The 13,084-nt window shown below is 47.3% G+C and overlaps 6 protein-coding genes across 6 annotated transcripts; 2 read left to right on the forward strand and 4 right to left on the reverse strand.

Annotated features, from left to right (window-relative positions):
• Window positions 1-1,889: 1,889 nt before the first annotated feature.
• EV420DRAFT_1618469 (uncharacterized protein) lies at window positions 1,890-3,442 on the reverse strand (the record flags this gene model as incomplete). The annotated part of the gene is made up of 3 exons (XM_060475342.1): window positions 1,890-2,029; window positions 2,077-2,773; window positions 3,320-3,442. 3 exons carry the CDS (start codon window positions 3,440-3,442, stop codon window positions 1,890-1,892), a joined length of 960 nt encoding a protein of 319 aa, XP_060335820.1.
• Window positions 3,443-3,949: 507 nt separating this feature from the next.
• Window positions 3,950-5,407, reverse strand: EV420DRAFT_1059850 (t-SNARE). The gene is made up of 6 exons (XM_060465570.1): window positions 4,907-5,407; window positions 4,769-4,853; window positions 4,574-4,716; window positions 4,320-4,525; window positions 4,116-4,270; window positions 3,950-4,061 (listed from the first exon to the last, which is right to left on the reverse strand). Exons 1-6 carry the CDS (start codon window positions 5,116-5,118, stop codon window positions 4,050-4,052), a joined length of 813 nt encoding a protein of 270 aa, XP_060335821.1. The 5' UTR covers window positions 5,119-5,407; the 3' UTR covers window positions 3,950-4,049.
• Window positions 5,199-6,561, reverse strand: EV420DRAFT_1263770 (TPR-like protein; the record flags this gene model as incomplete). Its single annotated transcript, XM_060467191.1, has 6 exons — window positions 5,199-5,462; window positions 5,510-5,812; window positions 5,866-6,048; window positions 6,104-6,201; window positions 6,252-6,373; window positions 6,431-6,561. Coding segments are annotated over 6 exons (1,101 nt in total), but the record flags the coding sequence as incomplete, so codon positions are not given.
• Window positions 6,562-6,667: 106 nt separating this feature from the next.
• Window positions 6,668-9,109, forward strand: EV420DRAFT_1059658 (glycosyl hydrolase). Its single transcript, XM_060465569.1, has 17 exons — window positions 6,668-7,136; window positions 7,195-7,221; window positions 7,280-7,375; window positions 7,428-7,449; window positions 7,513-7,558; window positions 7,616-7,651; window positions 7,701-7,740; window positions 7,795-7,850; window positions 7,902-7,915; window positions 7,983-7,993; window positions 8,043-8,100; window positions 8,156-8,344; window positions 8,393-8,474; window positions 8,529-8,589; window positions 8,645-8,670; window positions 8,724-8,762; window positions 8,814-9,109. The coding sequence occupies exons 1-17, from the start codon at window positions 6,929-6,931 to the stop codon at window positions 8,823-8,825; spliced, it is 1,023 nt and encodes a 340-aa protein (XP_060335823.1). The 5' UTR covers window positions 6,668-6,928; the 3' UTR covers window positions 8,826-9,109.
• EV420DRAFT_1517755 (chaperonin 10-like protein) lies at window positions 8,903-10,822 on the reverse strand. The gene is made up of 9 exons (XM_060472026.1): window positions 10,704-10,822; window positions 10,526-10,649; window positions 10,423-10,459; window positions 10,346-10,361; window positions 10,242-10,287; window positions 10,036-10,185; window positions 9,373-9,976; window positions 9,123-9,315; window positions 8,903-9,060 (listed from the first exon to the last, which is right to left on the reverse strand). The coding sequence occupies exons 2-9, from the start codon at window positions 10,606-10,608 to the stop codon at window positions 8,912-8,914; spliced, it is 1,278 nt and encodes a 425-aa protein (XP_060335824.1). The 5' UTR covers window positions 10,609-10,649; window positions 10,704-10,822; the 3' UTR covers window positions 8,903-8,911.
• A 73-nt stretch (window positions 10,823-10,895) lies between these two features.
• Window positions 10,896-13,073, forward strand: EV420DRAFT_1517757 (glycoside hydrolase family 43 protein). The gene is made up of 15 exons (XM_060472027.1): window positions 10,896-11,429; window positions 11,481-11,598; window positions 11,657-11,702; window positions 11,749-11,784; window positions 11,840-11,879; window positions 11,932-11,987; window positions 12,038-12,051; window positions 12,106-12,116; window positions 12,173-12,230; window positions 12,282-12,473; window positions 12,526-12,607; window positions 12,663-12,723; window positions 12,773-12,798; window positions 12,849-12,887; window positions 12,937-13,073. Exons 1-15 carry the CDS (start codon window positions 11,267-11,269, stop codon window positions 12,946-12,948), a joined length of 954 nt encoding a protein of 317 aa, XP_060335825.1. The 5' UTR covers window positions 10,896-11,266; the 3' UTR covers window positions 12,949-13,073.
• Window positions 13,074-13,084: the final 11 nt, after the last annotated feature.

Consider the following 13,084-nt stretch of genomic DNA (forward strand, 5'->3'; position numbering starts at 1 on the left):
AATGCAGCCACATCCAGTCTCTACGTCAAGTCCTCAACCGGGACCACAAAAGCGGCAGCTCAACATCAATACGTACAAGTTCCATGCCATTGCTGATTACGCTTCCACTATTCCTGTTTTTGGTACAACTGATTCGTACTCGACACAGACGGTTCGTGGAAGTCCTCTGTTTGCTAGATAACTGCTGATGATATCCAATAGGGAGAATTAGCGCATCGTACAGTGAAAGGATTGTATGCTCGGACAAACAAGTCTAATGCCACCAAACAAATTGCCAATCACGAGCGACGACGGCGACATTTCAGACGCCAGCTTGGAATACATGGCATGAAGAACATTTATCCGATAAAGGGTTCAAAGAAGGATTCACGCAAGTCTGGTTGTGCAGAGCTCCATCATATCATATCAGAGTCTCGAAGATATCGACATGATATTGTTTCCTTTGTTCACCTAAACGGCCAAGATCCTGCCGAGACCGTGAGTCACAGACTTTTTTTTGATTCGGTGTCTGATATTAGGTCTTACAGAAGTTTATATTCAAGCTGAAAAACCATCTTCTCACCCGCTTACTCGGCCACGATTTTGATGGTGATGATGAAACGTACTCTGATGCGCAACGGGCGTCTGTCCACATCGTCAGCAACCGGATCTATGCTCATAAAACAATGAGGATTAATTACACTTCATACGACATGCGACGCGATCAAGATTCTGTTAACCCTCGAACACACAGCGACGTCATGATGCTTTCTCCCGAGACTGACGCTCATGCTCACCCATTCTGGTATGCTCGAGTTCTTGGGATTTTCCATGCACAAGTATGCCATACAGGATCGGAAGCTCGCAGCCATTCTGTCCAGAACATGGAGTTCTTGTGGGTTCGGTGGTATGGAACTGAGCCGGGCTACAGGTGGGGATTTAAGAGCGCACGCCTTCCAAAAATTGGATTTGTACCTGAAGACGATGAAGGGGCATTTGGCTTTGTTGATCCCTCTCTGGTTCTCCGTGCATGTCATTTGACTCCCGTATTTTCGGCTGGTCGTACTCGGACACTTCTTGACTTTTCCCCATCGGCCGCGCGACATCCAGGAGAAGACAAAGATTGGGTGAATTACTATGTCATGATGTGAGTTGTATGGCCTTTATCCGATTCCTAGCTGACTTGTGGGTTGTCTTGCGGCAAGCTTTGTTGATAGAGACATGTATATGCGCTATGCCGGTGGAGGCATTGGACATGATGCAGACCCGAATCTCAAAGACAATGATAACGTGACAGGCGCAGATGATGAAGCCGCCATAGGCGAAGATACGCTGGAGGAAAGTGAAGAAGACGATGGCGAGGAAGACGAAGGCGAAGAAGACGATGGCGAGGATCAGAGCTCCGAGGACAGCGAGGATGAGAGGCCTTCCGAAGAAGGCACCGATTCTGATGGATCCGTAGAATCGAGCTACCTTGATGTCGAAGATACTGGGTTTTCTGACTTGTAGTACATTTACATGTCAATGCAATCACTAGTACCACTTTACAACCAGTTTGTGTAAGCCAGACCGTATTTTATTGAGCTTATGGTAGCAATGTACGGGATAAAAATAATCCTATGCAATCTTGAAGGCTAACATATCATTATGGGGGTTTCTAATAGCATACAAAGAGGTCGCAACATCGTGCCTCGGTTATATGGGCTTGTAAGGCCTTGACAAGGCGGATAAGAATTATGCCGGATCGTGGTCGCCGCAATCCACGGCAACTTTTTTCCCGATCTGCTGATGAAGAAGAACGCATACAATAATAGAACAGATACGAAGTATCGACCGGAAACAGGCAACATCCGAGGCAATCAAATCGTGCGCTATCACAGATGACTTGTGAATAAAAAGTCTTAATGGGTTCAGCTGCCTCCTACCTTCAGCTCTGACCATTCGATAACGATACTCTTAACGCGCTTTCTCAGACAGTTCTTGCACAGACTGCACAGAAGGTCGCTATCGAGTGTTTCGAACGTACGTTCGATCATGCCAGCTGTCATATCTACATAATTGTCAGCACCAAACCACAAGGAGTAACAGGTACCTCACCTGCCCGGACGTCCCACAGCATATACGCGGTATAAAATGCCCAGGACCTAGTCAGAGATTTCTGAGCTATAAAGTCACATTCCGGCGTTGCTGGGTGAGATTCTGGAGGAACAGATAGAAGGCGTTTGAATGCGTTGACCCGGCTGGTCTGAAGGTCGAAGAGGCGCTTCAGATATACAGGGTTGATGGTCTCGACCATATTGTCGCTCATGGTTGAGATGTCCAGAGCGAGGAGGTGGGCCGATGCAAGAACGGCAAGGTCCTCTAGGCCATGATTCGAGGATACGACGAACGTTAACAGCGGCGACAGCGGCATCCTGTAGCGAATATCGTTGAAAAGTGGCAATGAGGGTGAGATGTAATCTTTGGCCCGCAAACCGTATTTCGGGAAAAGGCAGACAGCGTCCATTAAGGTATCAATACTGGGCTGGAAAGGAGAGCAAGAAATGTCGTAGATCGCGTGCAAGATGATATTGAGCAGATTCGATGTTTCCGGGACCACAACGCGAGGCTCCGGAACGCATAAAAGTCCATCAAATCCATTGAAGGACGCTTCAAGAAGTCGATCCCGATGTACGTGAAACAAAACCGAATCCCAAGAAACAAGCTGCACATCCGAGGTAACTCCGCGGAACTCAAAACCCGGACCAAACTTGGTCGATACGGAGCTCACGTAGTCGCTTGGCTGGTCTGGTAACTGCGAGAAAAGTGTAAGTAAAGCGAACTAGAAGATACGAGGTGAATGCTCACAGAAGGTACGACGAAAGCCACTTCACTAAGACCATTATTTTGATAGGTTGTCTGAGTATCATGGCACTGCTCTACATCGAATATGGGATGAGCACTCGCAGGTAATGCTACGAATCCCTCCGTGCTGAATTGGCATGATTCCTAAGCAAGAGTAAGTTCATACTGGCACGACGAATGCGAGTACGGACACTCACGTCAACAGCGGCTATGGTATCAGTGACCTTAAGGCCCGATTCGATTGTACCGCATTCCGCTACATCCAGAACGAAATCGGGAGAGGCAGAGGAAGCCAACACGTACTGCGACATCTATAAAATTTGAACAAAGAATCCAAATATCACATAATATTCTCACCATATCTTCTGGAGTCAGATACGACGACGTCGTATTCCACTTCATCGTTTCCGACGTAAAATTGAGGGGGGAAAAGTTCAAAGACGGAAACTACATAAAGCTAAAGTGCGTCTATCACAAAAGAATACGGCTAACTTACCGAATGATCCATTCTTGTGAGCTTGGAAGAAATGGGCGTTTCGGAGAAGGACAACCTGGTGTCCTGTCCTGGAAAGACCTTATATCGTCGGATTCCGATGGTGGAGCAGTTTGGGAAAGACATGGTAGAAAGATCGAGGGCGCGGAAGAACAGAGAAGAATTCAGAGGTCCATTCTATTCTAGAGCAATGTGTGTAAGTATGCATAAAGAGTAATAACTGTACCTCGTGGATCAGTCAATCTCCACCCTGAGCCCGTACTCTGAATGGCCGCTGGACCCTCAATATCTGAGAATGTCAAGGCGATTATGATCTATGTTAAATGGCGGGGGGACGAGCTGAGTGGGTCAGAGAAGCGCAACCAGTATTTTAAAGATTACATCCTAGTTTTCCCAGATTTGCACGAGGTCATCTGTACTCGACTGTATAGGTTCGCACACTGATACCGCTTCGATACGAAAGTAAACTTTGGGTAAAATCATCGATAGAACAAGAAGGCAGCATATCAGACTTACGAAGAGATTAGACTCCATCACGAAGAGACAGGCGCACGGTCTTATGATAGTAGTCGGAGATGAATCCTTCTGGGGCTGGAAACATCAATGTCATCGCACTTGGTAGTCACGCTCATTCACGAAGTCACCCAATGTCCACTAATAATAGTATATAATATAACTCAAAGTCCTTCCTTGATAGCAAGTATAAAAACGCATATGCATGTCTCCAAACGTGTTACGACAAGACCTAAAATTGTTGATGGTTAGTCCCGATGGTTACCAACAAAGTACTAGTCCTTACTGCTAATAGGACGATCGCTACCACGATGACAAGTACGATCATGAGACAGGCAGCTCTCCGCCCGGCTTTACGTTGGTATTCAGCAGCTGTAGTGAGTTCTTCAGATGCTCGCGTGGTGTCGACAGCTATTGAGGACATGTTGGATTCGATATTGTCTGAGGCGATAATCAGTGGTATACAACAAAACCGGCACGGTCAACGAACCAAGCAGTCCACCCTGTTGCTCAACCAGGGTGCCCAAATCACGGAATATTTCTGACAACTCGTGAATGCCTGTCTCAATCTCTCGAATATCGTTTTCCCTTTCTTGTATTAGAGATTCTTGATACGCGAGTTCGTGGGGGGACAGCTGGTTCTGAAGTAGCAAAGCTTGGCGTTGTTCTGGGGAGTTGGTGTGCTCATCATCAAGTCTTGGAAGTAGTCAGTGAGTAATTCGTTAACGATAGAATGCCTCGCACTGATGTTCCTCCTCGACTGCTAATCTGACGCCCTCGACTACAGTCCTCTGACGCTCGGCACTGACTTGTTGTGCCCGTTGAAATGCAGCCAATGACATCTGGAAATCATGGGAGGTCTTCTGGAGTGACGTGCGCTGGTGAGGCTAGGACAAGCGGTGTGAGCATGCTACGAGATTGCAGCAAGGTGTTACACACAAGACCCGATTGCTGCGCGGCCAGTTTCTTGAGGTCCTCGGAACCGCGTTTGGCCATTGCTCGGGTGCTCTCTGTCAAATCATGTCTACATTTACACAATTCAGGTAAGAATCAAAGAGACAGTAGCAATATACAAACAGGCTCTTCCTGAGGATATCAGAATCCTTCGCCGTTCCCAGCTGGTCGACGAGCTTGAGGATGCCTTGTACGTTGGCGTTCATCTTGAATACTTGCAGCGAAAGCGACGACTGAAGTGAAAGAAATGCGGCATCTTCGCTTGACTTTGGTACAGACGACGTCGCAGTGGTGGCAGGATGGGAGTAGCCTGCTTCGATATCCTGGAAGCTCATTGTGGTCGCGGCAAAACAGGTTACTACAACGTGGTCGCGAACAGACAGGGTGTCGGCATTTGCCGAATGCTGCAATTATATTACGCTTTTCGCCACACCGCGTCCACTTTATCTACGCCTACCCTCTCTACTAACCTCCGCAGCACCATACGTTCTCCTTCACTCAGAAACAGTATCATCGTGCCAAGTCTGGGAACTTTTGACAGAGCTTCTAGATATTCAACAACAATCGAGGTATTCCTTTCTTCGTTAGAGACATTCAGAAATATTTCAAGGATGGATGCCAATAAGCTGGGTTCCAGCGACGTCTTGAAGAACGCTGGTAGTTGCGCTGAAGGCACATTCTTCAAAAGGGTCAGTTTTCTATCATGAATTAAATGGTTACGCCCACCGTGATGATTTGAAATCGCTCCTCACTTGACCGATGCACATCCCAAGCTTTTGTTAAGTCGTATAAGGTTGTGGGCGCTGGGACTGAAAGTGCTTTCGGGGATGTGGAAGCAGGAACATCATGCTTTACAGGAGGGGGAGGGGCAGCCGTTACGTCGGATTTAGGTATAGTTACTTGTTTCGTGGGGAATATCGTATTTGGGCCGTTGCTTCTGAAAATACCCCCACCTACGCGGCTAGTCTTCACATCGTCTCGGCTCCGTTTTGCTTCTTTGAATGTCGCTTGGGGAGTCGATGTATTTTCCTATCATTTTAACGGTCAGAATGAAGCTCGTGAAAACGCTGCACAACGCTAACCTCTTTCGGGGCCTGTTTTGGTTGTATTTCCACTCGTTTCGTCGGTGTCGGCCGCGCAGTGGGTTCAATCTTTTCCGATATAGAAGAGGTCGCAGAAGCGGACGACGTGTCAATCGTATCATCAACAATAGTTATCGGAATTCTACGGCGCTTTGATTTTGCGTTCTGTGTAACATCGATGGGCTTGGCCTGCAAATATATCAAGAGCATGATTCTGCCGCTAAAACTTTGAAATTACATTGGATATAGTCGTGCGTTTTATGGCATCCGTGACCTTTGCTATTTCCTGAGTAATAGACGTATTTGAGGGCTCCAGCTTTGCCGCAGCTCTGAGATCTGAGTTTACGCGCTGAGTACGCTCTCCGGTAGGTATGAAACGAACCAACCATTTTCAGCCTCCTTCAGCTTTCCTATGCCGACGCGGGCCTGTGATCTGCGAAAGAAAGCTTTGGCATTGGACGCATTCAGAGAAAGAACGGCTGTGCAATCTCTTTCGGCGTCATCGAACCTATGTTTCAGCGCAATGAGAAGAGGTACTTGAGATATAATTGGCCGAGAAACGTACTTGCCTAACTTGAGGTACGCAGCAGCACGATTCAAAGGCAGTGTGTAATCCTTCCGGTCGTTCACAATGGCAGAAGAATAGTGTCCAACGGCTGTCGCATAATCCCCCGCCTTAAAGGCGGCATTTCCCTGGTAATATTTATTGGATAATGTACGGTGGCATGCTGGTCTTGATAGCACACCTTTTCCTTGTCCAGCTGCGCTTGTTTAGTACTCATTTTCGATGATGGAAGTAGAGTAAGAATAGTTTGCCGCACTATTTGTTTCCAAAGCTGCTAGCCTCTAAACAAAATCCAGGCACACACCGTTGCCAGCAGCATCCCAACGGTGTCACGGTTCTTTCAAGTTTCTTTTCTTTTTGTCAGCATGATAATGGCACTGCTTTACCATTAGTTTCTCCTCAGGTGGAGCGGTGCGTTGCGATTATTTGTAGCAAGCTCCATAATTCCCAGCAGCCGGACCGGGCGGCGTACTGCATCGCGTTCGTGACACGAAAAACATGCTCATCTGCTCTGGTTGCATACGGAATGAGAACAAATCTGTCATTTTCTCACTCGGCACTGAAAATTCTCGGATGCTACCATTCATTTCTTTGGTCCCACCTTATATGAAGCGGAAGAGCATTCGAACACTCCTCCCAAGTAGTCATGCACCTCTTCCTTTTGGCCCCCCTTCTTCTTTGGCTCCTTGGCACTACCAGAGCTCAGGTAGGACCTGGCGTTGTCACTGGCAACACCGCTGTCCATGATCCGACCATGTGCAAAGATAGTAGCGGAAAGTACTTTGTCTTTTGTAGGGTGCCCCACTGATATTGGTAACTGGGATTCACACACAATTATGGTTATTCCAGCAACTGGAGTCGGGCTTGAAATTCGTACTTCGCCAGATAGGACTGCGTTCACCTTTGTGGGCTTAGTCTGGCCTAACGGTGCCAGCTGGACCGATCGTTAGCCCGAATCTTTCTGAGAATCTGTCAGGTTCTGACGCTTTGTTTCTAGCGTATACACTCACTTCTAATGGGCACGTATCACCACTCTTCACTGTTTTAATGGACCCAATACACAACTTATACCTGTTTCGTAGTGCCCTTTGGGCCCCGGACTGCTATTACGCGAATGGTGTTTTCCATGCAAGTCTTTGCGACTATCTGTAATCCAGATCTGGGCTGAATAGCAATATCAACTAGCTTTACTACGCTACGTCGTCCTTCGGATCTCAAAATGTACGCGATGTTGCTACCGTTAAGAATTTTCCCCTCAACGACTTTCAAGTCTGCGATCTTCTATGCAACGTCTTCCACTGGTTTGCCAGGTACTTCACTCGTCCGTTGTTCGTGATATTTTAGAGGCAATTTCAATCATTTAGGTAGCTTCACTAACCATGGCCTTGTGACGTCAACTTCGTCGAGCAATAACTATAATGTCGGTGTTGGCATTTCTCTCTTCTTTCACTGTCTGACATTTATCCATCAGGCTATCGATCCCAAGTGCGTAACCAAATTTCCTCTCAATGCTCTTGATAGTATCATAATTGTCGCATTGATGTTATAAAAGCCTTTTAGTGGGTAAGTGGTCCGTTCCTGTTCGAATGAGTGCCCGCTGAACATCGCCAAGATGGCAGTAATTGGTATCTTTCTTTAGGCAGTTTCTGGACTGGGATCAAAGTCGAGTCGTAGGTCGCTGCTACCCTGTGTATTTCTTCTGGCTTCAGGCTGCCGTTACTGTAGCGTGTCACTATCCACGGGATTCCCTACGAGCTCTGTAACGTCCATCGCTCAGCGCACAGCGAATGGCGGCGCTATTGAAGCCAGCGTCATATACAAGCACGGAAGCTTCTACTATCTATTCACTTCGTGGGACCTGTGCTGTCGAGGAACATCTTCAACGTACAATATTCGCGTCGGAAGATCCACATCGTATGTCTAGACTTACTGAAGCTGCACCTCTCTGATTGTCCACCAAAGCCCGACATCTGGCTTTGTTGACCAAGCGGGTGTGGCCTTGACATCTGGCGGAGGGACTCTGGTTCTGGGTACCCATGGTAGTGTGCGTATCCTTTAAAAATGGCGCCGTCGCGCACAACTTACTGATGGTCATTAGATTGTGGGTCCTGGAGGACAGGATTTGATGGACGATGTTGACGGCCCTATTCTTGTATACCGTGAGTCGAGCCGACTTCTGACATCTGTTGGGATTTTGACTAATCATGCACTAAGATTATTATACATCGTCGGGCAGCTTTGTACGTCCGACCCTACCTTTGTATTAACTTCGACAGACTCATCCCTCTATCAGCTGGGCATCAACCGACTCGACTTCTCCACCGGATGGCCGGTAAGGAATTTTAATCTCAACACAAGGACAAGTCCATTTATTTTGATATAGGCGGTTGTTTGATTTTAGTCTTCTCCTTCGCTGCGTTGCATATTGTTTCATTCTCTATATACTTCTTGCCGTATTTCAGTTGGGTCTATTCGCTCAATCTAAGTTTCCTTCCAAGGATCAAACACGATCTTGCCGACCTCTCCCTTATCAAACGCGGCATACATCTGCACTGCCTCATCAAAGCCGACAATTCTGTCAATCAAACCCGATTCATCACCTACAGTCCCGAATACATCTTGACGCTTGACTACCAGAGTCGAACGAGATCAGTCAAAACTTGACAACTAAGGGACGAAAGCAAGTACTCACTTAAAAGATCAAATGCCATAGGAAACAACGAACGAACAGGACAACGCCCAAAGTCAAATGACACGTTCTTATCGTATAACTGACCTCCGGTCAACGGGAATGGACGTTCTCCATGCACACCTACAGAGGAAATAGTCCCAAATGGCTGGACAAGCTCGTAGGCCAGCGTGAGGGCACTGTTGTTGCCAACAACCTGCTCGTAAGCGGAGAAAATCAGTTCATATGCAAAAAGAGATTATGGTGAACGGACTTCTAATACAGCAGAACATCCGACACCTGAAGTCCAAGCTTGTACAGTTTCTTTTGCTTCTTCGATGGATCGAACCATGAAGGCCTCGGGCCTGACTTCTGAGTCACTTATTTTGGAATAGATGGAACGCATCTTGTTCCTCCTAGATTCAACGGGATCAACGGCGACGATCCTGAACCCTGAGGGCAACTGTCGTTTTCCCAGTTGGTCAAGTAAGCTTATGGTTGCACAGACTCCGACAGGACCAAGCCCTATAATGGCAAAGGTAGGGACATTCTCTTTGGGGAACAGGTCTGATATATCGTCGGATGCTTTGTCGTGCAGTGCCCAAGGTGTCGCCGTCAGTACAGGTAGCACTTTAGGATGGCTCAACGCTTGAATGGCAGCGAAAATTCCAGTGGGGAGGATATCGGCCAAGAGGAGCAGCGAGCTATCAGAAACTTGTTTGGGCTTAGACAGGGGCCATGTGTCCGGGTCACTGAGGTTGAACAGCGTCCCACCTGCGTTCGGCACCCGAATGTACTGCGCTTGCGCACCCTCCAAAGCGGGAGAACCGAACAGTTTGCTCTGGATGCACCGACACGTAAATCCTGATCGGCACATTCTGTGAACATTTCACATTAGGATCCCGTATTGTGTGCAGACACTCGGTATTCAACATACTGGCATTCTCCGCAACTGGTAGTAAACGGGCAAACAACTTTGTTCCCGATCTTTAGCTTTGCGTACAACGACGGAAGTCTTTGGGCATGCGCGGTGAAGCTAGACCCCAGTTTGATGACTTCACCGATGAACTCATGACCGCAGGTATGACTAGAAGGCGCGTCAATGTTAGGCCAGCCGACTGCGCAACGGAAAAATAAACTCGCATTTTATCAACGGCTTCGTGTCCTCTGTACGCATGAAGATCGCTACCTTAAAATAACTGCGTCATCGGACTGACGGGAGACGCATCAGGCTGGACCGTTCGTACCACACAAGCCGGAAAACTAGGATAGATATGTTGCCGTGAACTTCTGGAAGGTATATTCATAAATTTCTCCGACTTACACGTATTTTAACGATGGCATCGTCCGGGTGGGTAATTCTAAAAATAAAAGTTTGAGAATCTCCATCTGAGCTCATCTAAGGGTTCCAAAAGGGTTCTGCTCACTCTGGAATAGGCACGCTCTCTACGCGAATATCATACGAAGGGGGATGGAATCGGATCGCAACTTGCAAAGAAGCTACAGACATCGTTCGAATCTCTGCTTCACGGATGAAGAACAATAGTTGGTCTATCGGCGTAATCTTGCTCAGAATTCATTGAGGATGAGGATTGAGAGACCAACAAAGTAAAATTAGATCTCAAGAGCGGAATTGAACCTGCAGAAATCAGGCTCAAACGCAGCACGGGGGGCCTATATACCACCCGGTGAGTGTCACAGATGGAGAAAGGTGAAAGAGTCCATGGCAGATTTTCGGATCGGAATAGAAAGGACATGCACCCGGTCCGGACTACGCTCGGGCCGCTTAAGGCGGTGGTTCATTTCTCGATTCGAACGCCCACCAAGAACGCACAACATGGCCCTTACCGTTCTGTGAACACCACGGCTACAGTATGATGTTTCACCGTATGTGTACCTGAAAGGGTATCGTCGATTTGGCCCGCGGATGCGAATATTACTTAGAGGAATAAGGCCTAGTAGTACCGGCGCGCGACACGAAGCTCCATTGGAACTTGATTAGACCCGGCGCCTGGTCACCATATCGACAACTCACTAATTTCTTCCGGTTTCTCCTGTGTTTTTCCTCAGAAATTCTCTGACTGCAAGCGATGTTCCAGATCCAGTCAGCCTGAGCTCTATAAAAGCCGTTCGACCCTCGACTCCTTCAACAGATAGTTCTATCCTCGATGGCTTCCCGTCTTGCCTCGTCGTTCTTTCAATTCCTCTGTGTCGTGCTGACATGTGCCAGCGTCTGTCGCGCCTATGTTGGCCCTGGCACTGTCACCGGTGATACTGAGACGCATGATCCTACCATTTGTAAGGACAGTGACGGGAAATATTTCTTGTTCGGTAAGTTTGAATATTTCCGTAAGATGGAAATCACTCTCACCACCTCTGTAGCAACCGCTGTTGGTATCTCAATCACTACTTCCACGGACAGGACAGCATGGACGTACCAGGGATTGGTGTGGCCCGACGGTGCAAGTTGGACCGACGATTACACCGGTACTTCCAACGGGTAGCTGTATTCGCCCATGTTCGCCTATCTTCTCTTGCTCAATATTTGACGATTCTAGAAATTTGTGGGCCCCCGACTGCTACTACGATGGTAGCAAGTTCTGGGTACGTACTTTCGATGAGACTGAGGACGCAGCCTCATAGGTTCCAGCTTTACTATGCAGCATCCAGCTTCGGGTCCCAGGATGTCAGTCAGAACCTCGTTGCTTCTTGCTTTTCCTTTCGTTAAATTCATTGCCTAGTCGGCTATCTTCTTGGCAACTTCTACGACTGGTGCTCCTGGTTCGTCGTTTTCTGCTGAGTACTTGTTCTTTGCGTTGATGTATTCTTCTAGGAACCTGGACCAATAAGGGTCTAGTAACATCGACTTCGTCTGGTGACAGTTATAATGTATGTTGCCGTGATCATCGTAAGGAACTTTCTAACAAACCATCTTCTAGGCTATTGACCCCAAGTAAGCTTTCCTGCTACTGGAGATTCTGTCTTAGTCTCATCTTTCATCTTCTAGTCTCTTCATTTGCACGTCCCTCAGTTATTCTACACGAAATGTATCCTGACTTCTGACTCCGTTATAGCTGGAAGCACCTGGTATCTCAGTCTCGGAAGCTTTTGGACAGGTATCAAGTTGATGAAGTCAGTCTTGGAAGAAACTTTTTTTTAAATTCTTGACTCAACTGTATACAGGCTCAGCTCATCCACGGGACTTTCTTCCAGTTCTTCAGTTACGTCGTTGGCTGAACGTACGGATGACGATGGCGCCGTGGAAGCCAGCAGCATCTACAAATACGGGAGTTACTACTATCTTTTCACGTCTTGGGATATCTGCTGTGAGGGAACGTCCAGTACCTATAACATCCGTGTTGGAAGGTCAACAAGGTAGAGGCTCGCTTCTCGCGTGAAGTCATCAAATTTAATGACGGCCTTACAGCATCTCCGGTACCTATTACGATCAAGATGGCGTTTCTCTTCTTGAGGGCGGAGGAACGCTTGTATTGGAGAGTCACGACAACGTACATGAAATCCTCAACGTCGTGAATGGTTCCTTCTTTGCTTATTTATTTACAGATCTATGGACCCGGCGGTCAAGACGTTTACGAAGATAGTGACGGTCCTATTCTTGTATACCGTGAGTTTACCGCATTTTGGTCATCTGATCAAGTATTTAAATGTTCTAGACTATTACACCTCATCGGGCAGCTATGTGAGGATCTTCATTTATAGTGTTCCAGTACATGCGCTAATTTTCTCTAGCTCGGCATCAACCTCCTCGACTTTTCTACGGGCTGGCCAGTAAGTAGCAAAGTGTCGTTTCTCACTTCGCCATTCACCTCTCCTCTAGGTGGTCGCTTGAAGTTTATAACAACGTTTGTTGGCGCATACTTATCTTTTAATCAAATTTTGAGATACAATTCAGCTTCTTTTTTATGGAAAATGAGCAACATCTGAGATCTGTGCCAATGGTGATACTGATTCCCCACATAAAAAAG

Source organism: Desarmillaria tabescens (assembly GCF_030435595.1).
Source record: "Desarmillaria tabescens strain CCBAS 213 chromosome Unknown EV420scaffold_6, whole genome shotgun sequence".
Taxonomy (NCBI): Eukaryota; Fungi; Basidiomycota; class Agaricomycetes; order Agaricales; family Physalacriaceae; genus Desarmillaria; species Desarmillaria tabescens.

Bases quoted from the DNA above. Each gene is read 5' to 3' on its own strand.
- EV420DRAFT_1059850 (XM_060465570.1), bottom strand. From the start codon at position 5,118: ATGAGCTTCCAGGATATCGAAGCAGGCTACTCCCATCCTGCCACCACT. The intron at 4,717-4,768 runs GTGTGTAACACC...CGCTTGTCCTAG, and splicing joins CCGCGCAGCAATCGGGTCTT to CCTCACCAGCGCACGTCACT. The intron at 4,271-4,319 runs GTTCGTTGACCG...TTATCGCCTCAG, and splicing joins GCAACAGGGTGGACTGCTTG to ACAATATCGAATCCAACATG.
- EV420DRAFT_1059658 (XM_060465569.1), top strand. From the start codon at position 6,929: ATGCTCATCTGCTCTGGTTGCATACGGAATGAGAACAAATCTGTCATT. The intron at 7,741-7,794 runs GTACTTCACTCG...TCAATCATTTAG, and splicing joins GTCTTCCACTGGTTTGCCAG to GTAGCTTCACTAACCATGGC. The intron at 8,345-8,392 runs GTATGTCTAGAC...TGTCCACCAAAG, and splicing joins CGCGTCGGAAGATCCACATC to CCCGACATCTGGCTTTGTTG.
- EV420DRAFT_1517755 (XM_060472026.1), bottom strand. From the start codon at position 10,608: ATGTCTGTAGCTTCTTTGCAAGTTGCGATCCGATTCCATCCCCCTTCG. The intron at 10,186-10,241 runs GCGAGTTTATTT...CGCGCCTTCTAG, and splicing joins CACGAAGCCGTTGATAAAAT to TCATACCTGCGGTCATGAGT. The intron at 9,977-10,035 runs GTATGTTGAATA...AAATGTTCACAG, and splicing joins ACCAGTTGCGGAGAATGCCA to AATGTGCCGATCAGGATTTA.
- EV420DRAFT_1517757 (XM_060472027.1), top strand. From the start codon at position 11,267: ATGGCTTCCCGTCTTGCCTCGTCGTTCTTTCAATTCCTCTGTGTCGTG. The intron at 12,474-12,525 runs GTAGAGGCTCGC...ACGGCCTTACAG, and splicing joins CGTGTTGGAAGGTCAACAAG to CATCTCCGGTACCTATTACG. The intron at 12,799-12,848 runs GTGAGGATCTTC...AATTTTCTCTAG, and splicing joins ACACCTCATCGGGCAGCTAT to CTCGGCATCAACCTCCTCGA.